The sequence below is a fragment of the Heteronotia binoei genome, chromosome 14 (assembly GCF_032191835.1).
Source record: "Heteronotia binoei isolate CCM8104 ecotype False Entrance Well chromosome 14, APGP_CSIRO_Hbin_v1, whole genome shotgun sequence".
In the NCBI taxonomy this organism is placed as follows: domain Eukaryota; kingdom Metazoa; phylum Chordata; class Lepidosauria; order Squamata; family Gekkonidae; genus Heteronotia; species Heteronotia binoei.
Window position 1 is genome coordinate 22,431,154 of NC_083236.1, and position 27,072 is coordinate 22,458,225.

Here is a 27,072-nt window from a genome sequence, read left to right on the forward strand (position 1 = left end):
GGTTACCCCCTGCGACCCACTATATCAGCCACTGCTACATCTCACATATGTGCTACAAGGAGCTATGACCAGTGTGGTCCACGTGGCAGGATTCTGCACAGATCCCAGTATGACTGTACAACCTTTTCTGTGAATTAAAAATGGAGAAAAAAACTTAGGCATGGAGAATGAATCTCAACCAGTTGTCCTACTTAATAGTTTGCAGAAACACTACAGCCATTTTTGTCTTCTTTTTCTCTTACAGCTTAAGGGGAAAAATAGCTAATTGTAAAAGTCACGTTTGACTTTCAGCCTGGGAAAAATCAGAAATAGCTTTTGCCCAAGGCGGTTGGTTAATCAGACGAAAGAGAGATGGAAACGTATTGAATTTTCACTTAGAAAAAACTACCAGAGAGAGGACTGCATATTTGAGTGAACGTTTTGAAATACGGCAAAATGGCCTAACAATGCTTATCAAGATTAACCCAGTTGGACTTTATTGACAAGACCTGAACAGCAACGGAGCTTAGCCGATGACTTTAAAAAGGCTGACCTGGCAGCTTTGAGTCAGCAGCAAAATAACAACAGTAAGAAGTTATATTTGCGGAGGGAAGTAACAATTTAAGTCATTAAAATAATCTGGCCAAGAAGTGCTGGCTAAGCAAAAAAGGGATAAAACATTTCAAAAATAAAAAAAAATGAACACGTCAGCATAATCAAGTCCTTTGGAACTCTTCCGATATGCCCAGTGATTTCAGAGAGAAATAATGGTGGCAAGTACTCTCAGCCTACCCTAACTCAAAAAGTTTGTAATGGTGAGGATAAAGGAGGGGAGAAAATGGGGGTATAAATCTATAAATAAATAATAGAGGTGCTCATATTGTGCTTGACTTTTCTCCCTACCAGGGCAAAAAGCACCTGAGGGGTGGGGTTAACAGGGAAAGAATTAATAGCCACTTTGCCAGCACCAGGGCTTTTTTTGTAGCAGAAACCCCTTTGCATATTAGGCCACACACCCATGATGTAGCCAATCTTCCTGGAGCTTACAGTAGGCACTGTACTAAGAGCCCTGTAAACTCTTGGAGAATTGGCTAAATCAGGGGGAGTGTGGCCTAATATGCAAAGGAGTTCCTGCTACACAAAAAAGCCCTGCCCAGCACCATGGTCCTAATTCACACCTGGCCCTTTGTGGCTGCTTTTTGAGATGAAACTATATGATGGCCTTTGATTTAATGAAGCAAGGTACTTCGGGGATGTTAAGACCTGCCTCTGGACATGAACTGAAATGGTCACATAATTTCTCTACCTATGGACAAAGCGCTGCAATAGATTCTCTGTAAACGAGCACAGGAATTTTTCACCATTTAGTCTCCCTGACACTGGTGTTTTCTGTGGTCTCTCCGCTTAATTTTTTTTTTCTGCTGGAAAGGTTCTGAGATCAGCCTACATATTGCCTCATCATGGTAGAAAGTGTCATCAAGTCACGGCTGACTTATGGTGACCCCACAGGGTTTTCAAGGCAAGAGATGTTCAGAGGTGGCTTTGGAAGTGTCCCATCCAAATACTGGCCAGGGCCACCCCTACTTAGCTTCTGAGATCTGACAAGATCAGGTTAGCCTCAGCTATCCAGGTCAGGGCTTGCATTCTTAGAGCCCACAAAATATGGCTTGTCCATCAACACTTGTTGGGCCTAATTCATATATGCCTATATATTATAAGACCTCAACAGATAAATGGATTGCATAGGATCTGAGGCATTGTGAGACGGCAGGAGTTCAGCTTGAGGTGTATGAAAGACCCCTGCTGCTTCTTTTACTGTGAGGGAGATTTTCCCGCCAAAAATGCTAAAAAGGGGTTCCCCACTCTGACTGAGCAATCCCCAATAGTGTGTGTTAATAAAAGATTGTTAAATTTCTGTGTGGCTCACCCCTTTTGTCAGAGAAGTTATCTAGCTTTTATCTGCTCAGAGATTTATTGAGGATAAGATGGAGCCCTCTTGACAATCCCTTTATTTAAAATGGCACTTGAGACATTGTAAAGTTCAATCTGAATTAACAGTTTTATTTAACAGGCATGCTTGGTTAGGAATAGGCAGGGGATGAGAAAACTGAGGTAAATTTCATTGTATTTATAGATTATAATTCTAACAGACAACAGAGTATCTGTTGATGTTTATTTTCATATATGCTCAGTTTTTAACAGTGAGAGATTTCTTTGTCTTAGAGATTTCTTTGCAGCAAAAATATGTTTTCATAATAATTCATTTAACTTAGTTTCCTGGAGGCTAATTATTTCTTCCTGTATATTTCCCTCCCTGTGAGATTATAGTGTTCTCTTTTGACTCCGGAGGTGTCTAAGATCATTTTCTTTTACATAAACCAGGGGTCCTTTCAGAGTTGAACCCACCGAATAACTGAGAAGAAAATATTCTCCATTTCCTAGAAACATCAACAAGAGCAAGAAGTTGTGGCCCCTCATTTTACGTGACTTTGATTCCCTCTGATAGATATACCATCTCCAACTATCTACAAAATCAGATACTCAAAAGATCAGGTGGCTTACAAACAATGGTGATCTCCTAATCTCAGATGCACCCAGGATGGTCCTGATGGCATCTTGATGGAGTTAAAATCCACGCCCCTCAGGTGGCATCAGTTTTAATGAAATCAGCCCACACACACTCAAGCATGATTCATCACATATCTGAAATAACAAGTGATTAAAAAAATAGAACTGATGTAATATGCATTTGTATGAACCCCTTGGCAAGAGTGCCAACATCAACACTTTCCCCTCAGTCAAGGCCAAGGACACAATTTACACCTGCAATATATGCAGGCCCATTCTCACTGCCATTCTCAGATCCACCTGCACACCTGTAACTTCCACTGTTTGCTAGCTTCCTTGAGCCCACACAACATAATACAAGGAGACAGCAAACCCTCACAACTTATGTCTCCCAGTAATGTGTAACATGGTCATCAAGGGCCTTGGGGACCAGAGTCTTAGGAAAGTAATATTCTTCTACTGCAGTGGGTTTAGCCCCATGACCTTTGGTAAAACCTGAGGGCCATTCAATCCTGTTCCACAGTTTATAAATTGCATGCACTGCTAAAGTGCCCTGCTTTGTTCTGGCCCCCTGCTGCTACCCTGTGGGTGAACTTCTGCTCTCAGATGCACAGTGCTGATTTCGACTGCCTACTCGGCACTCTGTCTCTATGCAGAATTCCTGCTGACCTCAATAAGTGTTTTTCTGTGCATAATGGGCAACAAGGGAGAAAGATCTGCTGTATACAGCAACTGAAATTTTGCCCTCGGCCAATTTTACAGAAGCCAAATTGTGCAAGTCTATAAATTTGACTCGCATATCGGGAGATAATAGATAAGACCTGAACAGCAAAAACAAAAGGAAAAAAACAAGTGATGCAGTCATGGAATGATAGCCCAAGCAATAAGATGTCTGGTCATTTTTTCTGGAACTCAGCAGTCCAATGAAAGGAGAAGATAAAAATGCCCTTTTATTGGTTTAAAACATGCAGCAAGCCCTCTCTTCTACCATTTGGCTCTGGGAAGAATAAAAATGAGTACAAGCGATGTTGTGCAGGGAGGAAAAGTGGGACAGGGAGGAAAGATGTGTCAGAGCATATATTCATTTTCTCCTTATGCATCTGCAAGGAAAGAGAGATAATAGCACAGGGCAGATGGTTCACTGAGCCTGCAAACAGAAGTGGCAGTCACAGAGTATGGTTGTCTTCCAATGGGGATGACAAGTGGTCATTCATTCAAACAGCTTGCTCATAATGTGTGTGAAGACTATGACTAAACTCTAAGACAGATAAATGTTTTGCCAAGTAGGAATCTCCAGAGAAGCTGATTAAGAGATATGAAAACAAATGATAATCTTGCATCTATATAGGGAAACCCCTGGTATACAAAAAGAAATGTAAAAAAAAAAAAAGAGAGCATATTACATCGTGTTCAAAACTTAGCAGGTCTTTGAGTGCCTTTCATGGGCGAAGGCAATGAAACAATCATCTGGTGCCATAGGAACATCCTGAGAAGCACATGCATCACTCAGAGAAGGTACTCCACTGGAATGACTTCTCCATGCTGAGAGACTGAGATGACATACTCAGGCTGGCCATATCCCCAATATATGAGACTTATGGACTGAACATCATGGCACAGATGTTGTCTCTGGTCAAGAAAGAAGATCCAAGGTCATGGTTAACAGAGTGAAACATCCTTGATACAACTAGAGAAGTTTTGTGTTGACATGGCTACCATTAGTCCAAGTAGGTCCAGTTCTCACTTGTCAATTTTCAGTTAGAGAAGCATCCATGGTATTATTGAAAATGAAGGAAAGGCATACAATGAGGGGACACAGACTTATTCAATTAGAGAAGTATCCATGGTATTATTGGAAGTGAAGGAAAGGCATACAATGAGGGGACACAGACATATTCAATTAGAGAAGTATCCATGGTATTATTGGAAGTGAAGGAAAGGCATACAATGAGGGGACACAGACATATTTTAATGAATATATTGCCTAGAGATCCTCATCCCTTGCCTATTTTTTAGAAGAATAATCTACTCTGCATTCAAATCCAAGCAAGGCTGATCTGAGACAGACCAGTCACTGATAATTTGGTAATATCTGGTTTAGGATTATGGAATGATTTTGTAAAGCCAGTGAATGTTGATCCACAGAAGGTCTCAGGTTCAATCCCCAGCATCTCCAATGACCCTGGAGAACTGCTGCCAATCTGACTAGACAGTACTAACCTTGATGGATGGTCTGAAGCTTCATATGTCCATGAGTGCATTTTAGGGGAGGGGCTGTGGGTTATCAGGGCTTTTTTTGTAGCAGGAACTCCTTTGCATATTGGGCCAAAAAAACCCTGATGTAGCCAATCTTCCTGGAGCTTACAGTAGGCCCTGTATTAGGAGTCCTGTAAGCTCTTGGAGGACTGGCTACATCAGGGGTCTGTGGCCTAATATGCAAAGGAGCTCCTGCTACAAAAAAAGCCCTGCGCTTAGTGCTACAGACTCTGCTTGGCATGCAGAAGGTCTCAAAATGTAAATCCACAATGTTGCTCACAACCGGTAAGACGTTTTTGCACCAATCTGAAAAAATGAAGTGTCCTTGAAACTATATAACTTTCTTTGTTTTATGTAGTATCTTCACTGCTGCACTGTCATTAATGTATTGTTTCTGTCTTTTCCTTGAGTTGGGATAAGGAGGAGTCAGAAAATCTGCACACTGTAATCAGTTCAAGCATCGTCCACTCTACCATTATCTTAATGCTACTGAGAGCCAGTTTGGTGTAATGGTTAAGAGTGCGGGCTATAATCTGGGAGAACTGGATTTGATTCCCCACTCCTCCTCATGCAGCCAGCTGGGTGACCTTCGGCCAGCCACAGTTCTCTCAGAGCTGTTCTCTCAAGAGCAGTGATCTGAGAGTTCTCTCAGCCCCACCTACTTCACAGGGTGTCTGTTATGGGGAGAAGAAGGGAAGGAGATTGTAAACCACTCTGAGATTCCAAATGAAAGTGGGGTATAAATCCTCTCTTCTCTGATGGCATGGTCCCAGGAGTGAATTCCCCATCCCAAAAGAACACTGTAGACCTCTATTATGACAGGGGAATGGCACCAGTGAAAAAAAGCAGGGGAGGACCAGCAATTAAGAGCTACTGGAGGAGGGCCTGAGGGGCCACCTCTCTGCTGGGGTTGTCCCACACAAAGTGTTTGGGAGCCACTCCTGCTGCAAGCTGGTGCACTCCAAAAGGACAAGAGCTGCCACAGCGATGAACTCACATCATCCACCCCTCATGTAGGTAGGTATGAGCCATGTACAAGCTGCAGTGAGGCTACTTCTTCCTTCCCCACTCTGTTGGGGGGCAGGGCCATTTTTGCCTTCCGTTGCACCCCTGGAAGAAGGCCTCCTAGATGTAAACCATAAAGAATTGTTGGCCCATGGCAGCAGGTTGGCAAGAGATATTGGCATATATCCTATCACTCTGGTCAGCCTTTCTCCAGCGTAAGGAGCCTTCCTTGAGCAGAAGCCACTTTTCCACTGCTGGCGAAAGAGCCACTTAAATGGAAGAAAGTCTCCTTTGGCTGGAGAAATACTTCAAGCTGGAATGGCAGGAGGTAGAGAGGTTCACATCCTGCAAATCAAGCACATATTTTAGCCCTCTGGGTTTTTTTTTTAACAACTTAGAAGAAGAAGAGGTCTACCTTAAGGAGTCATAAAGCAGTTTACCCTCACCTCCCCTTCCGCTCCCCACACCCTGTGAGGTAGGTGGGAATGAGAGAGTTCTGAGAGAACTGTGACTGACCCAAGGTCACCCAGCTGGCTTCATGTGGAGGAGGAGTTGGGAATCAAACCTCGTTCTCCAGATTATAGAGTCTGAAGCTCTTAACCACTATGCTGGCTCCAGATTAAACATTAGGGAGTATGATCCAAGGTGATATGCGGAATCGGTCTCTGAGTTTGGAACTGGTGCTACAGTTTCTTTGCTGAGCAAAGTATGGATTCGAGCACTTATTTTTATTTATTTATTTATTATTTGATTTATATCCCGCCCTCCCCACCGAGGCGGGCTCAGGGCGGCTTACAACATAAAAGCATAGAACAGCAACATTAATAAATATTAAAATACATATTCAATAATTTACAGTAGTTAAAACAATTAAGACAGTTAAGACAAAGGAACAGAAACAGTCCATTAATTTGGTGTTAATCTGATGGTGACGGGTTCCTCTGAAGTTCTTAAATGCCAGACAGTTGTATGCTAACCAGAAGAGGACAGTCTTGCAGGCCTTGCGGAACTGTCCAAGGTTCCGCAAGGCCCTCACTTCATCTGGTAACTGGTTCCACCGGCAGGGGGCTGTGATTGAAAAGGCCCTATCTCTGGTCGATTTCAGTCGAGCCTCCTTTGGCCCGGGGATTACTAGCAGATTTTGTGATCCAGATCTAAGTACTCTCTGGGGAACGTATGGGGAGAGACGGTCCCCAAGGTAGATAGGTCCTAGGCCATATAAGGCTTTAAAGGTAATAACCAGCACCTTGTAACGAACCCGGTATACTATTGGCCACCAGTGCAGTTCCCGCAGTCCCGGCTGAATGTGCTCCCGCCTGGGCATCCCTAATAACAGCCAAGCCACAGCGTAGAGGGCATTACAGTAGTTCAGCCTTGAGGTGACCGTTGCATGGATAACAGTTGCCATGTCACCGTGCTCCAGGAAGGGAACCAACTGCCTTGCCCGCCTAAGAAGAAAAAATGCGGACTTAGCAGTGGTTGCTATCTGGGCCTCCATTGACAAGGCAGGCTCCAGTAGTACCCCCAAGCTCCTGAACTTGCGCACCATTGTTAGTGGCGCACCATCAAAGGCTGGTAGAGGAATTTCCCTTCCTGGACCCCTGCGACCCAGGCAAAGGACCTCTGTCTTCGCTGGATTTAGCTTCAGTCTACTCAGCCTAAGCCATCCAGCCACAGCTTGCAGCGCCAGGTCCAGATTTTCTGGGACATAGCCAGGCCGTCCATCCATCAGCAGATAGAGCTGAGTGTCATCAGCGTACTGGTGACAACCCAGCCCACACCTCTGAGCAATCTGGGCAAGGGGGCGCATGTAGATGTTAAACATCAGGGAAAGCACCGCCCCCTGAGGCACCCCGCAGTCAAGCACATGTCTTCGGGACAGTTCACCCCCAATCACCACCCTTTGTCTCCGACCATCAAGAAAAGAGGAAAGCCACTGTAAAGCCAACCCCTGAATCCCCGCGTTGGCGAGACGGTGGGTCAGCAACCGATAGTCGACCGTATCGAACGCTACCGATAGGTCTAACATCAGTACTGCCGAGCCGCCTCGATCCAGGTGCCGGAATAGGATGGGTATTTCAGAATGAGTGAGGAAGGGCAGGATACAGAACTCAACTGCATGTTATATCTAAACTATAGTAAGGTGCAAAGACATTAGCATGACCAAGACACATCTGAGTCTGTTGCTTAAAAGTGTGAGCAGTTGTTACTGAAGTACACAAGGAAAAGAGACAGAGAGGCTCCATCTGGAGCCCTCTGAATCTCTGGAAATGAATAGCAGGGATTTCCCCTCTGCTTTTCTGGTATTTCTGGCAGGAAGAAGGTGTGGTGGCTTGTGAGACTGGAGCAACGATATCTACTGCACAATGGATTGATTCAAGTGGGCAGCTGCGTTGGTCATGAAGCAACAGAACAAAGTAGGAGTCCAGTAGCATCTTTAAGACCAACAAAGTATTATTCAGAACGTAAGCTTTTGTATGCATGCATACTTCATCAGACAATGGAATTGGGTACAGTGAGCAGAGCTACATATAGCTGGTGGGGAGTGGTTACGAATGCGGATGTAGAAGGTACTGAGGTAATAAGAGGATGAAGTTTATGTATTATTTATTTACTGTATTTACAGTCCGCCATTCTTGCAGAGACTCAAGGCAAAATTGGGAAACTGATAAGAGCTGAGGTTCTAGCAGAGCTCTAGAGAAGTAGGCTGGAATTAAGCAAACGAAGCAGAAGCCACTGGAGGGATTATGGTACAAGATGTTGATGCCAATATGGTGGCAGAAGGAACACAACAGCAAGAGTTCCTTGAGAAGGGAAGGATGACATCCCTGTCATTTCACAACTGAGAATTGTTTCCTTGGGGTGATCTTGTTACTGAGCTTGCTCAGACGTTCTGTTCCCTTCCAGTGTTGTAATAATGACATACATCCCAACAGCTGGCATGGTTTCATATGTGATAAGGGGCATGTGAAGAGTGGTATATGGGGTCATCTACAATCCTGCATCCCGTCAGGTGATTTCCATAACCCTGCTCCCATACTAGGAGGATCTGCACATATAAGTTCCAGTTGTTCTGGTGCAAAATATGGAAAGAGATAAGTCATCAACCCTGAAACCGTAACTGACACTAAAACCCATGTGATGTTTAGCGTAAGAAAATGTCTGAGGAATTTCTAGCGTTAAGAGTGGAGGAGTGAACAAAAGGGAGAAAAAGCACTGTAGAAACTAAAACAGGGGTTTAGAAGAGTAAAACTTGTCCTCTTTTTCCTTTTAAGATGATTCAGGGGTTGATGGATTTGTGGAGCTCCTGTCCAGATTGCGATCTGAGGGCTGAGCACTTAGCAAGAAATATAGAGGAGCTTAGATTTGCTGACTGGATCCAAATCCTCAGAAACTTGTCTAACTCTGGGATCAATAGTAGATGGGGAAAAGGGTAATGGAGCAGAGATCAGCCTTGAAATCTCTGTAGAGTTTTCAGCTCACTCACCCGTCAAAACCATTTTGCCCGGAGGGGAGAAAAGCCAGGAGCATGGCATCCAGCTCCCAGAGTTCTATTTGAGCTGGCCTCCCTCTCTACCAACTGCCAATACAGGATTGCTTAAAAGCCATTTCAACTGCTGCTATTATTGTATTTCTCTAATTGCTACCAAATGCCTCATGTGCTTTTTAAAAGCAGAAAGGTGGGATTGGAATTTCCTAAGCAAAATTGTAAGTACCAGAAAGCTCTCAGTCTGAATGAGTGACTCCTATAAACCTCCATTTCCTTGGCAGTAAACACAACATATCCACATTGTGCATTTGCACAGGAGAAGGAACTATCTGGGGAGGAGGGAGTGGGTGGAGTAATTATACCTTGAAATGGAAGATTTCAAGACTTAAGTTCCGAAAGGAAATAAAAACTTTCGAATTGCAAATTTTGCAGAGTTAAAGAGCCCTGTGGCGCAGAGTAGTAAAGCTGCAGTACTGCAATTGGAGCCCTCTGCTCACGACATGAGTTCGATCCCAGCGGAAGCTGGTTCAGGTAGCCAGCTCCAGGTTGACTCAGCCTTCCATCCTTCCAAGGTTGGTAAAATGAGTACCCAGCTCACTGGGGGGAAAGTGTAGATGACTGGGGAAGGCAATGGCAAACCACCCCGTAAAAAAAAAAAAGTCTACCGTGAAAACGTTGTGAAAGCAAAGTCACCCCAGAGTCGAAAACGACTGGGGCTTGCGACTACCTTTACCTTTAAGAGAAACTATCTGCCATCACACACCTAAATAATGCACTTTCAATGCACTTTCCAGCTGGATTTTGCCAGCTCACACAGTAAAATCCAGTTGGGATATGCACTGAAAGTGGGTTGAATGTGTATTATTTAGTGTGTGTGTGTGTGATCACAGCCTGTATAGAGAGCTTTTAAAGTGACGCTTCTCCTTCAGCAACTAGAAGAATACTGTAATGATACTGCTTATTTAGCCTACAGGTTTTCAGCAACGTCACACCAGATACAACAGATATAAATAATTTAAATTAACCAACACGTTACTGCACTTGAGGCTCTTTGGATTTAACTATATGAGCAAAAAAATTGGCTATGGCCAATGTAACTCCTAAATCCATGCAGGTCAAGAGTTTCTTAACCTTATCTGGTGTTGACAGCTCATTATTGCAGGAAGAAGGGGTGACCCACAAATCCCTAAAACTGCAAAAGGTAGTTCATTCCAGGAAAGCAATGCCCCAAAGCTTCTATCAATCCAGAAGCACAGTCGCTGAAAGAGAACTGAGTGGGAAGATGCTTGCCCAGCCCTTCAGCTTCCTTTCCCGAGAGAAGGGACAGGATTCACTGTTCCTTCTCTATAATCCTGCAGGACGGTAGAGGCACTTTTCTACAGAGTGGTACAGACACTTTAGTCCAGAATTAGAACCTGTGAAGGTTGAATGTCCGCAGCCCACAAGACTGCTGAGCAGGCAGAAGGTCACAGAGAAACAATTGTTGGGGGTCCCCCCACCAGAAAAATGAAAGTCATTCAAAAAAGGGATCTCTGATCATAACCAGTCGCTTTTATTTCTGGTAAACAGGGCTGGCAGGCTTTGTTTCCAAAAACTGCAGACCTTTTCATCCAAGGTGGCAGTAGGGCAAAAGCACGCATGCCTCGGGAAGCAAAATTTCTGTCCAACCCCTTTCAGTTCTCTTAAACTATCATCTGTCCACAACTGAAGGCAGTGTTGTGTTTACTTGCTTTGCCTTTTCTATGTATAAAATAATTTCATTTTCTAGTAACAAAATCAGAAAGGCTTGAATTGTACTATTTGACATCAATGCTATTTCCAGTATGCCCGCTCCACTTTTCTGCTGCACGCTCCGTTAGAAAGGAATCTTACAAATATGCCACCCGGTTAAAAATGCTATGAAGAGAGCTACATCCACAGGCCAAGGAATGTGGCTCCAGAGTAGGCAGAACATAACAAAAAACCCTCTACCTCATGGCAAATTCCAACATTTCAGCATTTTTTACTATGCAAAGCTTGACTTAGTAAGAGACATTTCTATTTCTGGGAATCTATATCTCAGGAAACATTTGGGAAGTAGATATTTTATTTCACGGGGAAGAAGATTTATACCCTGCTGTTCACTTCGAATCTCAGAGCAGCTTACAATCTCCTCTACCTTCCTTTCCCACAACAGACACCCTGTGAGGTAGGTGGGGCTGAGAGAGCTTTTACAGCAGCTGCCCTTTCAAGGACAACTCCTGCGAGAGCTATGGCTGACCCAAGGCCATTCCAGCAAGTGCAAGTGAAGGAGTGGGGAATCAAACCCAGTTCTCCCAGATAAGAGTCCACGCATTTAACCACTATGCCAAACTGGAGCCATGTAGTTCTGCAATAGAGCAGCTAGATTTAAGTCCGGGAGCACCGTAGAGACCAACAAGATTTCTGGGGTATAAGCTTTTCAAAAGTCAAAGCTCCCTGATGAGCTCTAAACGGCTTGTCCAAGTCTAGCATTAAATGGTTTGCCAGAACTGAGATCCTCAAGGCTGTCTTGGTGAAGAGTCTCAGCTGCCAGGTGATCCAGCCAAGAAGTTCCTGGCTTTGTAGGAACTTCGCAAGAGAGACGCAGCCTTGAGGATCTCAGTTCTGACAAACCATTTAATGCTAGAGTTGGACAGGTCATCGAGCTGTTTCTGATTCTACGGCAGTCCCAAGACAGTGAGAAGGAAGTGATCACAGGCTGTTAGTGACAGAGTGAGAAACCAGCCACACAGCAGTGTCTCTCAAGAGGGCAAATCAAGCACCTGCAGAAAACATTTATTTTTCTGTCAATGAAGTTACCCACTTTATGCTACAGAAAAGAATCTTTTTCTTCATTTCCCCCTGGCTGTATAAATGGTCTGCCAACTGTTCATATTCAAGGTGAGTTATGCATTTTGCTCCTGGTTGTTTATGGGCAAGGTATTCCCTGCAGGAAACATATGTGGGACACCCTCTTTATTATAAAAGCAACCTCATTTTGCAGTACAAGCCTTTGGGGTTTCTTAAAGGGATCATTAATTTATAGAACCCAGGACCTGACCTAACCTTCCTTGCTTGCCCGGCCCAGATACGGAATTATATTGGGGGGAAAAACAGATCAACTTCCCATCCCATCTTCTTCCCTACTTCAAACATTACCAGTGTGAAGACTCATTACACGATGATATTCATATTGTACAGGTGCTGTATGAATCAGGCCTTATCAAAAGTACTGTCTCAGATCTTAATTACAGGACCATTCAAGGGGCCAGAAGCCAAGCACAGGATTCTACCCTCTCAGAATGCATACTATGGAATGCTTGTTTGGGAATGCTTCCTTTGTCAAAATATCTCTAGCCCTGAACAGTTTAGTCTTTACAGAGGGGAGTTCTAGCCTAGCTTTTTAATCTGGCATATAACATTTCAAATGAGTGATACGCATACAGTATGTCACAGAAGTATGACACACCCCCTCACATTTTGTAAATATTTAAGTATATCTTTTCATGTGGCAACACTGAAGAAATGACACTTGGCTACAATGTAAAGTAGTGAGTCTACAGCTTGTGTAACAGTGTAAATGTGCTGTCCCCTCAAAATTACACAATACACAGCCAGGGCATCCTGAAATGGAAGGTGGAGGTGCGCAAAGTCTCCAACATCCACCAGCTACGTGACATCGTCATGGAGGAGTGGAAGAGGATTCCAGTGGCAACCTGTGAAGCTCTGGTGAACTCTATGCCCAAGAGGGTTAAGGCGGTGATGGAAAATAATGGTGGCCACACAAAATATTGACACTTTGGGCCCTATTTGGACATTATCACTTAGGGGTGTACTCACTTTTGTTGCCAGCAGTTTAGACATTAATGGCTGTGTGTTGCGTAATTTAGATATACTTAAATATTTACAAGATATACCTAAATATTTACAAAATGTGAGGGGGTGTTCTCACTTCTGTGACATACTGTACATGTACATTCTCTCTGTAAATTAGCCCTTGTTTGGCATTTCTGAGAAACCTATATCCCAAAAATCTTGCTGGTCTCCAAGGTGCTATTGGATTCTTGTCCAGCTATTTTCTTTCTTTCTAATCTTTAGGTGTACCCTGTGCACTTCTTACTAACTGTATACGATTTCCCTTGACGTCTTCACACTTGAGATGCGTCTAAGCTATTTCACACTCTGTGGCAGCAAACACAAGTTTGCCAACTTTGCTCAGGGGTTTCTCAGGTGGAAACTATGGCTGATTTGGTTTCTGGCTATGTGAATCGTGTAACACAGAGAGATATTGCAAACACATTTGTCTCATTTGAGGGTACATTTTTAGGCTAGAAATTCCATATCTCCGGAAACCATAAATTGTTAAATTTCTTTGTAAGCTGCTGAAAGCCCATGGAATGGAGTTGGACATGTATCACGTATGTGATACATATGCTCAATAAATATGCTCAAACTAAATCTGACTTCTCTAAAAAAACAGGCTTTTCTTGGCACGGTTAGGATTCACCTAATCCACTAGAATGCTATTCCAGCCAAAGAGCTGGCCATGCGAAGAATGATACACTGAAGGGGCTTGCCTTGATATCCTAAGAATAGATACCTCAGCCTATGCCCATTCTGCCCAGGACTGTCCAGTTAGATGCTCCCAGCTGCAGCTATGCCGGAAGGATAAGTTGTAAAGCAAGCCTTTAAAGGTATCCCAAATGCTCCCTGATCTTCCCTTGCTGATTCTGCCTCCTCCATGCACTGGGGCAAACACAGTTCTAGGGTGGCACACCAAGAGCATGCAGGGTGGCGACTATTAGCCTGGATTTTGGGAATGCAACATTGTTCCTGCATGAAGAAGGCAGATGCCTCACGCATGCAGTGTGGCCGCTTGACCCGCAGAGGGACACCACGAGTCTTGGACCATGGTGAGCTTTTAGAATCACAGCAGAGGAGTTTGGCATGCAGGGAAACAGCTTCTAGGGACCCCCAGGCCACAAACACTTACCCATCTCTCCCCAGCAGAATGGGTTGACGCCACCCGTTGTGCAATTGTATATCAACATTGATTTTGGTCTGGAAGAACAAAGAAACAAACACAGAAGGAAAAACAGGAGTGCTTTCAGTGCAGAAAGAAGACCAGACACAGTGTTGTTTTGTTGACAGTGGTGATCCCAAACCTTCAATATCAATGCCTGAATGAAGATTAGGGGCACCCTTCATTTTCACATCCCCAAAGGTCAAATGACAAGAGGGGCTATGGTATCCATGAATGCTCCCACCCCTTCAGCGCTGCTACATGGAGGGAGAGCCCTCTTTACCCTGCGGCCTCTCCCTGACCGTCAAACACACACCTCTCTGTCCAGTAAGGAGAAGCATAGAGATAACTTACCCAAGTGGAGGAAATGCCATTTTTTAATAAGAGATTGTTCTTAATTTTTTTTTTTTAAATCTGATTCTACCCTGCTTTGTGAAACTCATTTTAAGGATGCTCAATGTTTTGTTCTGTTTTTATCTGGTGGCTGCCTTTTAAATGCAATGCTTTAATAGTTTAGCAGCCCCGTGGTGCAGAGTGGTAAAGCAGCAGTACTACAGTACTGTGACCCGAACTCTCTGCTCACGACCTGAGTTCGATTCCAGTGGATTCAGGTAGCCGGCCCAAGGTTGACTCAGCCTTCCGTCCTTCCGAGGTCAGTCAAATGAGCTTGCTGGGGAGGGGGGGGGGGGAAGTGTAAAAGACTGGGGAAGGCAATGGCAAACCACCCCATAAAAAGTCTGCCATGCAAACATTGTGAAAGCAATGTCACCCCAGAGTCAGAAACGACTGGTGCTTGCACAGGGGACCTTTCCTTTCCTTTCCTTTCCTTTCCTTTCCTTTCCTTTCCTTTCCTTTCCTTTCCTTTCCTTTCCTTTCCTTTCCTTAATAGTTTATTACTTTTAATGGCAGTTGCGCTACTTGATGGTTTTTCATGTTTTGCTATGTAAGCCCCTGACCTAGAAAGCCCAGCCTAGCTCCATCTTGTCAGATCTTGGAAGCGAAGCAGGGTTGGCCTTGGCTAGTAATTGGATGGGAGATCCCCAGGGGACACCAGGGTTGCGACACCGGGGCAGGCAATGGCAAACCACCTCGGAACATCTCTTGCCTTGAAAACCCTATGGCCGCCTGTGACTTGACAGCACTTTCCACCACCGCTACGTAAGCCACCTGAAGCAGGTTCTCTGGAAAGGTGGCATAGCCGTTTTCTAATCAAATAAACAAAGAAATTTTCCTTCAAAGTATCCTGTTATGTCTTTGTGTGAAACAAAGTAGGAGTCAAGCGGCACCTTTAAGACCAACAAAGTTTTATTCAGAACGGAAGCTTTCGTGTGCTCTAAGCACACTTCTTCAGACGAGGAGTCAGGTGCAGTGAGCAAAGCTACATACAGCTGGTAGGCAGTGGTTTAGAATGCAAAATGGCACAATGAATGCGCACACAAAAGCTTACATTCTGAATAAAACTCTGCTGGTCTTAAAGGCGCAACTTGACTCCTACTTTGCCCTGCTGCTTCAGACCAACACAGCTGCCCACGGCTGTCTTTGTGTGAATCACTGCTCTGTTCTTTTTCCTTCTTTCCTTCTTTGAAGCAGGAGGAGATACATTCAGAACAGAAACTCATGCAGAAACCCAGGGGCTGGGATTCTGTGACAGTGCACTTTAAGCTCTCTGAAAACAGATCTCTTTTTGATTAAAAAGGGTGGGGGGAGAGAGAGAGAAACTATCCATGGGGAATCTTGCTTCAGCGTGGCATGAGAACCTTCCCTTCTAATTGCGGCTTCAGGCTTCAAAATGAATGCTGCTTGTACCTAGGACAACCATCACAGCTCAAAAACATACACACTGAGGCAAGAACCCAGTTCTTACCTGTAAACTGCAGTGTACCACCCGGCAGCAAGGATGAGATTTATAGCCATGTCGACTGGAATAATATCTGCCAGTGCATCGAGATTGCATTTTACAGTCCGTATGATGCCCTTTCCAGCCTGCCAAGTGAAGAAAAGTTGAATTAGTGCTTTCAGGGCAGACCTCATCGGTCCAATAACAATGCAATTGACTTTCTGTAAAAACAGTGAAATAGTTTTACTCATTGGTCAAGAATTGACAGCTATTTTGTTATTGGTTTAAAAATGTATGTGGGTGTTCAAAAACTGTTTGGAGTTGCAGGTGAACCTTCTTATTGGTCCCCAGTTGCTATTTGGCCTTCTGCCTCCACCAATGCAATGAAGGCAGATCTCTTTATTCAAGGGTCATTTTGTAGAAAAACAGGTGGTGGCGCTCATCCAGGGATTGTTATGCAGCTGCACCTACTATTCAATGGACAAGGTAGGTAGGTGGGGAGGAAGAGGGGGGACCCTCAGAAAGGTTCAGGAGCTGTGCTCCTGTGAGCTCCTACTGAATTCAAGGCCTACCTTTATCAATCTAGAAAGATATCTGAGTGATCAGAGTGTAAACTGAGATAAATGTTGTTTGCCACCATGCAATGTTATGGAACTACCAGAATTTGAAAAGGCTGCCTTGAGAGCCAGCATGGTGTAGTGCAGGGGTGGCCAACAGTAGCTCTCCAGATGTTTTTTTGCCTACAACTCCCATCAGCCCCAGCCATTGGCCATGCTGGCTGGGGCTGATGGGAGTTGTAGGCAAAAAACATCTGGAGAGCTACCGTTGGGCACCCCTGGTGTAATGGGTAAGAGATGTGGACTCTAATCTGGAGAACTGGGTTTGGTTCTCCACTCTCTCAGCCCCACCTACACCACAAGGTGCTAGTTGTGGGGAGAGGAAGCGAAGGCAGATGTAAGCTGCTTTGAGACTCCTCAGGGCTGAGAAAAGCAGGTTATAAAACTCAGTTCTTCTTTTTCTCCTTTTCTTCCGCATTTGCAGGTAAGAGTTTCTTTCAGATGTATTACCCATTAGATCTTGGAGTAGTAGGAAAAACAGAGATCTCTTCCCGTGGAGAGTCATATGGCACCTCTCTAGATGTCCACCATCTTCTTCTGTGATTACTGCTGAAGCATATGAACACCTGAACTTGCCTTATACTGAATCAGGCCATTGGTTCATCAAAGTCACTACAGTCTACTTAGACTGGCAGCAGCTCACCAAGGTCTTACGTAGAGGTTTTTCACATCATCTAATACCTGGGCATTGAACTGGAGATGCCAGGGACTGAACCTGGGACCTTCTGCAGAGGTTCTCTGGCCTCTCCCTGGGGACAGGAGTGTAGCAGTGGAGCATGACAGGGAGTGGCTTTAAAGGCAAGCTACTTTAGCACTGGGCCAATACATGGCTGCTGAGTGGAGAATGATGCATGATGCAGCTACGCACACAACATCCATGTGCCTGCATCCTGCTGAGGTAGCAACCAGAGATATGATGGAGATCTGACAATCCTACTTATCGCTATACATACCGCAATAAGAAAACCACTTGTTCCATTGAAGTTGTCAATCCAACCCTGGACAATGGGACGGGTGGGGGAGGGGAAGAGAAAAAGGAAAACAAAAGTTGGTTTTTGTTGGTTTGAGATGGTGAGCATCTTAGCACACTCCACAAATGGGGAAAGCCACACAAATGGGGAAAGCCGCACTCAGATCTGTAAACAGGCTAGAATGTGGAGTTCAGAGAATACTGCAAGAAAGCCCCCTGCATGGTAGTGGTGGTGGGGGGAAAGGATTTAAGGAAAGCATAGTATATGGCCTATCTTTCTGATAATTGAACATTGCTGCTGGAGATACATTTTGTTCCTTTACTTAAGACAACCAAGCAGGATAAAACATGTTAGCAGGACTTCAGATTTCCCTGGCTTGAATGTTTTGGTTTCATTTAGACAGTAATTTCACCTATGGATCTATTTCATTTCAAGTGCTACCTCGGTACACTTCTGTATCTAAGGACCAGGGCCGGAACGTAGGAGTAGGCCAGGTAGGTGGCAGCCTAGGGTGCCACCTGGCCTACAGGGACACTGCTGGGCACCCCCTTCCCCTCCACTTTCACCTTCCCGGGTCTGCGCAGACCGATGAAGGTAAGAGTGGCGGTGCAGCACACTGGTGTGTGCTTTCCTCAAAGCCTGCCTTCCCTTGCAAGGGAAGGTGGGCTCTGAGGAGAACATGTGCTACCCTGCTGCTCTCACCTTCCAGGGTCTATGCAGACCCAGGAAGGCAAAAGTGGCAGGGTGGTTCCGGTGGGGTGGCATGTATGCTCCTCGGGGCCTGCCAAAGGTGGGCTCCGAGAAGCACACAGGCAGCCATCCTGCCCCCACCTTCTCAAGTTTGTCTGGGGTGGGGGTGGGCCCTAGGGTGCCAGGAACTCTGGTGCCGTCCCTGTTAAGGACAAAAAGTGGCTGGTCTCCTTGTATAATTTCTTATGGGCAAGAGGCAAAAACAATCAAGAGACAAAAACTGAGGTTTGCAAATATAAATTTTAGGAGGAAAAAGAAGGACCAATCAGTTGAGGTTACTACTATGAGTCTCTGTTGAAGGATCAGATCATTTGAGTGTATCTCCTGAGGACAAATGATACAAACTTCCCTCTCATGTTCACTTGTCTGGATACTGGTCGCACAAGGAGCTGATGGAAGGCAACCTGGTTGCATCTCTATTCTAAAGAGGTGGGATGAAATAAATTAAGCTTTCCGTCCTCTTCAAAGCAATTTCTTAATCTGTGCCAATGGCTTGCTGAATCGTGTTAAGCTCTGAACGGCCAAGATCTCCCATTCCTGGAAGACAGCACTGAATTGTGTTAAGAGCTGGAGCCCCTGGTTGAAAGTCTCTGCTCTGATATCAGATTCAATGGATGGCCTTTGGCAAGCTGTTCTCACCTACATTGCAGCCCCCACCCCAATAAGGGGCCAGTGATACTGATCACAACTTTGTAAAAATGTATTCTCTGCTAAACCTCTCCCAGACAACCACAAAACTGTTATTGCATATAGTAACGATTGCAAGAATATTATATGCAAAATACTGGAAGATACCTAAAATACCTAATAGAGAGGAATTTGTAGCCAAACTATTAGAAGCCGCGGAATTAGATATGCTGACTACAAGATTACAAGATGGTAATGTGCAAAGATGTAAAGAGACATGGGACCCTGTATATGTATGGGTGAAAAGCAAAGGATTCGTTATGGAGCAATAGAAATATGAACTGACTAATCCCCAATGCTCCTTGTGTGAATGGGAGAGGGTGTTTGGGAGGACTGATTGTTGTATATTTTTATGTTGACTAGTGTATTCCTTATTGTTACTTATGTTGTTGTTATGTTCGTGCTATGTGGTATTTGAATAAAGCTAAAATTTGAGACAAAAAAAATGTATTCTTTGCTACAAAGGATGTATTTATCTCTTTGTTTTACTTATTTTATCAAATTTATATCCCACCCTCCCCTAACGGGCTCAGCATGCATTTGTATAGGCTCTGCACACATTTGGGGAACTAGTCCAACTTATTACGAAATTCGGGGGGGGGGCAGGGAATGGTAATGGATATATAGATGCTTGAACGTCTCACTCTTAAGATCCTGAAGTGCTTGTTTATTTAAAACCTGTTAACAAAAGAACAACGAATTACCTCTTGCATGTTGCTGGAGACTCAACTATTAGCTGCAAAGTTCTGGTAAGAATAAAGGGTACCTGGAGCAGTTACCTTCTCCCACTTGGCTGCATTCCAAAGCATAGTGTGCAAACTAGGCCCCCCAGGCTGTCACGGATCCAAGCAGATACCTGTGTGACCTATCCAAGTCTAACCATGAAACCATCAACAAGACATGGATTCTGCTAGCTCCTAGAAGCATGAAGCAGTACATTCCTGTTTGCATTTCTGAAATGATGGTTTCCTGCCAGAAGCAAAAATGACAGCTGCAGATGGGTTCTGCCGGGTGCCTGGCAGGAACAGAAGAGCAGCCATGCTTACTGGAAATGGCTCCTGCCAGCTCGCTCCCACGATGGACGGTCGGATGATGGCAACATTTAAATTGCCCTTCTCTTGCTGAACCAGGTACTCAGTCAAGGCTTTGGTGAACGTGTAAGTGTTGGGCCAATCCCCAATCAACTTGGGTGTAATCTCTTGGATGAGGGACTCGTCCATCCACCTAATGGGATTTAAAAACAATATTCCCCATGAAACATGTCAGTGGGAAAGAGCGAATGAAAGAAAGAAACATAAGGCAGGAGAAACAGGCGTCACAGTCAAAATGAGTAACATTTCAGCACGCTCCCTGGCAGAAACTTTTCCTTGTGCACACTTCACTTTGCATTAGCAATATAATGTGTCTGCCACGTTTCTGCCCCTGCAGCCATCAAAAATGACTCACAATTTTCTTTCTTAAAAGCACCACGTTAGTTCATTAGTCAGAGTGGCACTAAGAACCACAACATGGCTTGGCATGCACTAACAAACCAGATGTGGGGAAAAGGGCTTGAACACACAGAACAAACCTCACCAGGCACCTAAAAGATGACTAGGATGGTATCTGGTGAATATTCCATAGGAGGGGAGGCACTGGAGAAAAGGGCTTCTTTCCAGCAGTCACCCACCTAACTTCCAAAAGCAGGGACAAAAAAAAAAAAAAGGCATCTGAGGACAGACAGGCAGGCTTCAGGGGGAGAAGGCTGTCCTTCAGTTACCCCAATTCCAAACTATTCTGGAAACAGCTGGAGCACCAAACTCCTAGTGTCTATAGATAAAGATGCCTATGAGCAGACTGTCTATTTTAAAAAAAAGACTGGATCCCCTGACAGCTAAATACAACAGGAGGACAAATTGGGGCTTGGTAAGTCTCTAATAATTGTTATGTGAAGAGAATCTGCAGAGATGCAGCTTCTTTCCTGCTTGTGTGACCCAGTGCGGCTACAACAGCTATTCAAGATGCAAGAGTTTTGTTCCCACACCTTCCAAATGCAACCTTTGCACCATGCCTATAACAGCAGATACAGAAATTAAGAAGGTAAAGCTCTTTTCCCATCAGTTTATTATACAGCCTAAGAAATGCTTCACCTGCCAAGCATCTTCATGATAACCTGCCATTAAGCAAACGGCCAGAGTTAGTAAAAAAAAAAAAAAGAGGGGGTGGGGAGAGGGCAGGAACTGCCGTTCATCTCGGAACCTGCAGCCTCTTCCAACAAATTAAGTCACAACACCTGTACGCTATTATTTCACAACACTATTTATTTCACTGGCATTCATAGTGGAAACATTAACCTGTATTTGCAGTTGCTGTACAGTTAAATTCTTTTTTAAAAATCCGCCCTCCCCCCTTTCTGTTAAATCCTTTCTCTCCTCAAGGGTTCCTCTAACACTAATCCTTTCAAATCAAAAGTCAAACATCCAGGTGCCTCCAGACCAGCGGAGGAAACAGGTAATCTTCTCGATCCGACAAGGTTTGACTTAATCTCACTGTTCGGGGCAATCAGCTTTGGAGGGTACGCTGAGGTGAAAAAGAGCAGCTCAGGGCATCAAGATCATCCGGTGGAGGATTCAGTGTGCCCTCAACTGGAATGCTGCAAAGTATGCCCAAGGATGCCAAGCTTAGTTTGGCATGGGGGATATGCTCCTTTCTGTCATGGGTAGAACATTACTGAAGCAGTTCTGTTTCTCAGGCCTTTACTGCTTTGGCAGCAAACATGCGGCCCCAATGCCAAACTGAGCAACTAATAGGACTAGAGCAGAGGAGAAGTGGTAGACAAGCAGAGTTACTTCAGCCACTCCCTTCTCATCCCTTCCTCCCCTGGCCAGGTTTTTTTACAAGTATTAATCTTAGGTGGCACCTGGAAATCTGTGATTAGAATTGATCTCCAGCTGATCAAGGTCAGTCCCCCCTGGAGAAAATGGCTGTTTTGCTGAGGCCCCTCCCCAAACACTGCCCCCCCCCTCAGCTTCCACCCTCAATATCCCTAGGTATTTTCCAACCCAGAGCTGGCAACCCTAACTAATCTTGTTAGAGCAAGAATCTTCAGCGGATGGCTGTGTATAAAACAAATCGTGGCTGTGTATCAAACGTGGCTGTGTATAAAACAAAATAAGCTCTTAAAAAAAAAGGAAATTGAAATCATTAAGCTGAGGTCTATTGGAGAGGTAGGCAGGACGCCGCAATTACCGGTCTGTGAAGGGAATGGCAGGGAAAGATTTTTATGGGACTCAAGGGCTTCTTTGAGATATTTTACACAGACAGGGAAATAATGGAGCTGCCAGCTATCTGAGGGCAAATCATGCACAGATTCATGCCAGCATGCTAACCAACTGCACGGTGAGCTCCTTCGTACAATTATTGCTTACTGCGAGACCTTGGTTTTTTTTTTAATAAAGACTCGCAACTTCATGGATGCTTAATATGTCAATTATCAGTAATGTTAAACTGTGTCATTACAGTTATGCAACCAGGCTTTCTTATCTCTAGATCTTAATTTGGATAACGTTTGGCTCTTTAATGACAGACAGACAGCTCTTATTGGCATATCAGCTCTTTAATGATAAATGATTGCCTGCCTCTGGGCTGAAGGAAAAGTGAATGGAGGAAGGTGTGAAGAAAAACAGTGAGCAAGGAAAGGGTTAAGCAAATTTCACCTGTACACATAGCTCTCCCCCTGTCCCCCCCCCCATATTGTTATGTGGTAAACACAAGGTTGGTAATGGGTCAGCTAGGGGTCACGGTGCAAGTGGTTGTGAGGACACGGTTGGCCTGGGTGATGTAAAAGCCATGGTCTGTGTGATACAGCATCATGAGAGGACCTAAGCAGATCTCCAGCCATCAGTTAGCAACCCTAATCCAGAAACAGCCCGTCTTACCACAAAGGGAGTTGAGAAGGCACTCTTATACAGCTCCACACCGGGGGGAGAGGGATAAGAATTAGGAATGGGAATGGAATGAAAATAGGCAGTTCGGGTCTGTGGTGGCCCATTGACTGAACCCTGAACTAAACCAGACCTGGCCTCACACAGACTGAACTGGTCTGCCAAGTTTGGGATGTGGCAGAATAGGGAAGAATCTCCCAGGAAGGGACTTCTCTTCTCCCTTTCTCCTGGCCATGGCAAACTGTGGACAGATTGGGGTGGGGGAATCACCTGGGAAGGGCCTTTATTCAGCTCTCTAGTTTTGCTCCCCCTTTGGTTTTGCTCCCTGTTATTTCAAAGCGGGGAGCAAAACCAGAGTGTTAAATATGAAGCGCCTCCCAGGTAGCATTTCACCCCCTCCTTTCTGTTGGCCCAGGTGTCTTGGGCTCCCTTGTGCCGCCTGTATAAAGAGGCGGTGCAAGGGAGCCTGAGACACCTGAGCCTGCAGAGTGACATTAGAACTCCATCTTTGCAGGAAAGGTGGGTGGTGTCAGGCCCATAGCCACAGAAGGGGGCCTGAGGGGGCACTGCCACTGACTTCCAGGGGGCCCTCTGGGGTCTAGCCTGCTTTTTTTTTTTGCCATGGCTGAGCTGGTAAGGCATCATCAGCGGCAGCCAGATTTGGGACAGCTGAGCAGGGCATAGGGCACTGTAGCAGCAAAAGCAGCAGGTGGAGAGGAGGTAGGCAGAGCAGCGGGAGGCAGAGGAAGCCACGTGGAATGGGCTGGGGAGGGGCGGACGGATGGAGCTGCTGGTTTTGAAGTGCCGGGGTGGGAGAGAGGGAAGTGGAAGGAAACCCCCCTGCTTGGACACTAGGCGCAGTCTCTTCTTGACTCCAAATTTTTAGGGCTGGCTACCTTCTCGGCCACTTCCAGAGCCTCCAACTTTTGCCCCTTCCCCAGAGAGCTTCTGAGAAGCAGCAAGCCCTGCAGTGGATGGAAAAGGGTGCCCCCCCCAACTTTTAAAAAAGCTCACCGACTTTTAAAATCCTGGTTATGGCTCTAGATGGTGGTAGTGTTGAACTGTAGGAGATCTGGGTTCAAATGCCCACTCTGACACGACATTTACTGGGTGACTGTGGATGGGGGTTTCTCTCTCTCTCTCTCTCTGCCTAACCTAACCATGCAGGGTTGTTGTCAGGATAAAACAGAAGGGAGAAACTTGTCCCTGAGCTAATTGGAAGAATGATGGGTTCAAACTGCTGCACAGAGGTTCCATACGATTTTTTACATATATATATAAACTAAGTAGCGGCTGCATGCAGCTGCTTCAAAGACTGGCAAAGGAGCACTAGAGGAAGGCAGTTTCTCTTTTCCTACTGCATTATTTAGCAAAGCTACGTAAATCCTCTTGGTGTGGAAGAGGCAAATACTTCTAATTCAAGCTCTGAATGCAGAGAACATTTAAACTTAGGAAACCCCCTTTCCGTACGTCTCACTTCTCTGATCTTTAAAACAACTAAATGGAGCTGTAAATTATTATTAAAAGAAACCAACCATTAGGGATCATAAAGCAAATATCTTCCACATTTTTTTACCCTTAACTTTATACGAAACCAAGCAGACAGTGTTTCATTCTGATAATATTATATCGATGTTCAGGAGAAATGTCAGGCTTCTAAATCTTTTAAATAAATAAATCTAATGATCATTATTGCAATTCAGGCTTCAGCAAGAGAGGCTAGGCTAAGTTGGTGTTTGCCTCAGGCCCACCCTCTGCAGCTGTTGGTACCAGCTGTGCCCCTCCAAATCCCCTGCCCCCACTCAGTAAACTGATCTTTCATATGAACCTATGAAGCTGCCTTATACTGAATCTGACCCTTGGTCCATCAAAGTCAGTATTGTCTTCTCAGACTGGCAGCGGCTCTCCAGGGTCTCAAGCTGAGGTTTTTCACACCTATTTGCCTGGACCCTTTTTTGGAGATGCCAGGGATTGAACCTGGGACCTTCTGCTTCCCAAGCAGATGCTCTACCACTGAGCCACCGTCCCTCCCCAATCCAGATCTAATTTCAATCCAGATCACAACACTGGATGGCTGGAAATATTCTGCTGTTGACCACGCCCTCAGTGCAGAATGTTCATGAACATTCTCAACATCATGTCCATTCAGTGACGAAAGACCAGGATCCTCATCAGCTTGGTGGCACTGCCAATAACTCCCCCCCCCACCACAAGCATCTTACAAGATGCATTCGAACCTTTAATAAAATCCTTTACAACTGACCGCAGTACCCCAAATACATTATTTCCAGGCAATGTAGCATGTAAAAAACAGCTCAATAAGTTACAATACTGTGAAGATCACCTTATCGATTCGGCTTCATGACAGTCAAATCAGTTTGAATCCCAAAATAATTTCATGCATCATTAACACCCTAATTCACAGTCCAACCTCTACTGGGAAAAAGATTTTAGACCACTCTGGAGAACCACTGAGTGATTACTGTTTTGAGAAAAGCAGCATATCAATATTTAAATGAACAAATACAATAATTCAGGTAACTAGGCAGCTTCTTTTTAAAAGTACTGCATTGTTTATGGAGCATATTATACCGTTTTTATTTCATTGTTCTCAAATTTTGTAATACAGTTCTAGAAGCATTGCTTATTGTGTCATTACTGTTTCTATTGCATTGTTATCTAATTCTGTAACCTGCTTTGAGTCCCATTGAGAAAGGCGTACTATAAATGAAACACTTAAGTAAATAAACAAATAACCGCTGCATCACATAGACTCCTTTTAATTTCCAAGGTATCTCAAGAAGGCTCGTAGGAGGAAAAAACAACCCCTTGTATGAGCCAGTTTCTGTGGCTGGCATAAATATTCTTGTGGCTGGGGGCAGGGTGGGGAAGCTGTCACTTTTGATGAGTGTAGAGCTGTCGCCATCATCTCCGGCTGCTGCCCCCAGCTGTCAAACTGCAGCTGATCTCATACATTTCAAAAGCTGCTTTTTAAAAACTCCACGTGGTCCTATTCAGGGCAGGAAGGCCAAGTCTGTCTGTTAAGTCTCAGAAGAAACGAAAAGAAATGATACCTTTCTGCAATATGCACCGCAGATTTCAGCATGAGATGTTGCTCCTTGTGCTATCGCCTTCACATGGCAACCCTGTAGTGTTCGGAGGCAATTTGCCACTGCCTGTCTCTGTGTCATGACCCTGGAGTTCCTTGGTGGTCTCCCATCCAAATACTAACCAGGGCTGACCCTACTTAGCTTCTGAGATCTGATGACATCAGGTTAGCCTGGACAGTCCAGGTCACTACTATTACTCATGTTAGTGGCTGTTAATCTGGATCCTTTATCATCCCACTGGGTTGACCAACAGGAAGGCACAGTCTCACAGATATCAAACTGAACTATGGGCAGTTGGCTGTGAGTTCAAGCAGTAGGTACTGTGCCTGGTAAGACTGTGAAGGGGGTCTTCCAGCCAACTGCACTTTACAAATAGAGAGCCAGTTTGGTGTAGTGGTTAAGTGTGCAGACTCTTATCTGGGAGAACCGGGTTTGATTCCCCACTTCTCCACTTGCACCTGCTGGAATGGCCTTGGGTCAGCCATAGCTCTGGCAGAGGTTGTCCTTGAAAGGGCAGCTGCTGTGAGAGCCCTCTCCAGCCCCACCCACCTCACAGGGTGTCTGTTGTGGGGGAGGGAGGTAAAGGAGATTGTGAGCCGCTCTGAGACTCTTCGGAGTGGAGGGCGGGATATAAATCCAATATCATCATCTTCTTAAAATACATTTCTAGCAGGGTTGTCAGGTCTTTCTTGGCTCCTGGCGGAGGATCCTTTTATCATAGAGGTTTTTTCCAAATGCTAGAGCATCCCCCCCCACCCACTGTCCATTATACAGTTTGTCTAAATAAATCACAGATAAAACACAGGAAGAAGAAAAGAACTATAATCAAGATAAGAAGCCACACAATTAAAGCATT

General features: G+C 44.8%; 1 protein-coding gene across 1 annotated transcript in view; it reads right to left on the minus strand.

Annotated features, from left to right (window-relative positions):
• The window catches only part of FAR2 (fatty acyl-CoA reductase 2), a 65,651-nt gene that overhangs the window by 14,747 nt on the left and 23,832 nt on the right, over positions 1 to 27,072 (minus strand). Inside the window, exons 4-7 of the mRNA XM_060254314.1 lie at positions 20,230 to 20,407; positions 17,729 to 17,773; positions 16,186 to 16,304; positions 14,292 to 14,359 (exon numbers count right to left, since the gene is read on the minus strand). Coding sequence (XP_060110297.1) covers positions 14,292 to 14,359; positions 16,186 to 16,304; positions 17,729 to 17,773; positions 20,230 to 20,407 — 410 coding nt within the window. The remainder of the gene's footprint in view (positions 1 to 14,291; positions 14,360 to 16,185; positions 16,305 to 17,728; positions 17,774 to 20,229; positions 20,408 to 27,072) is intronic.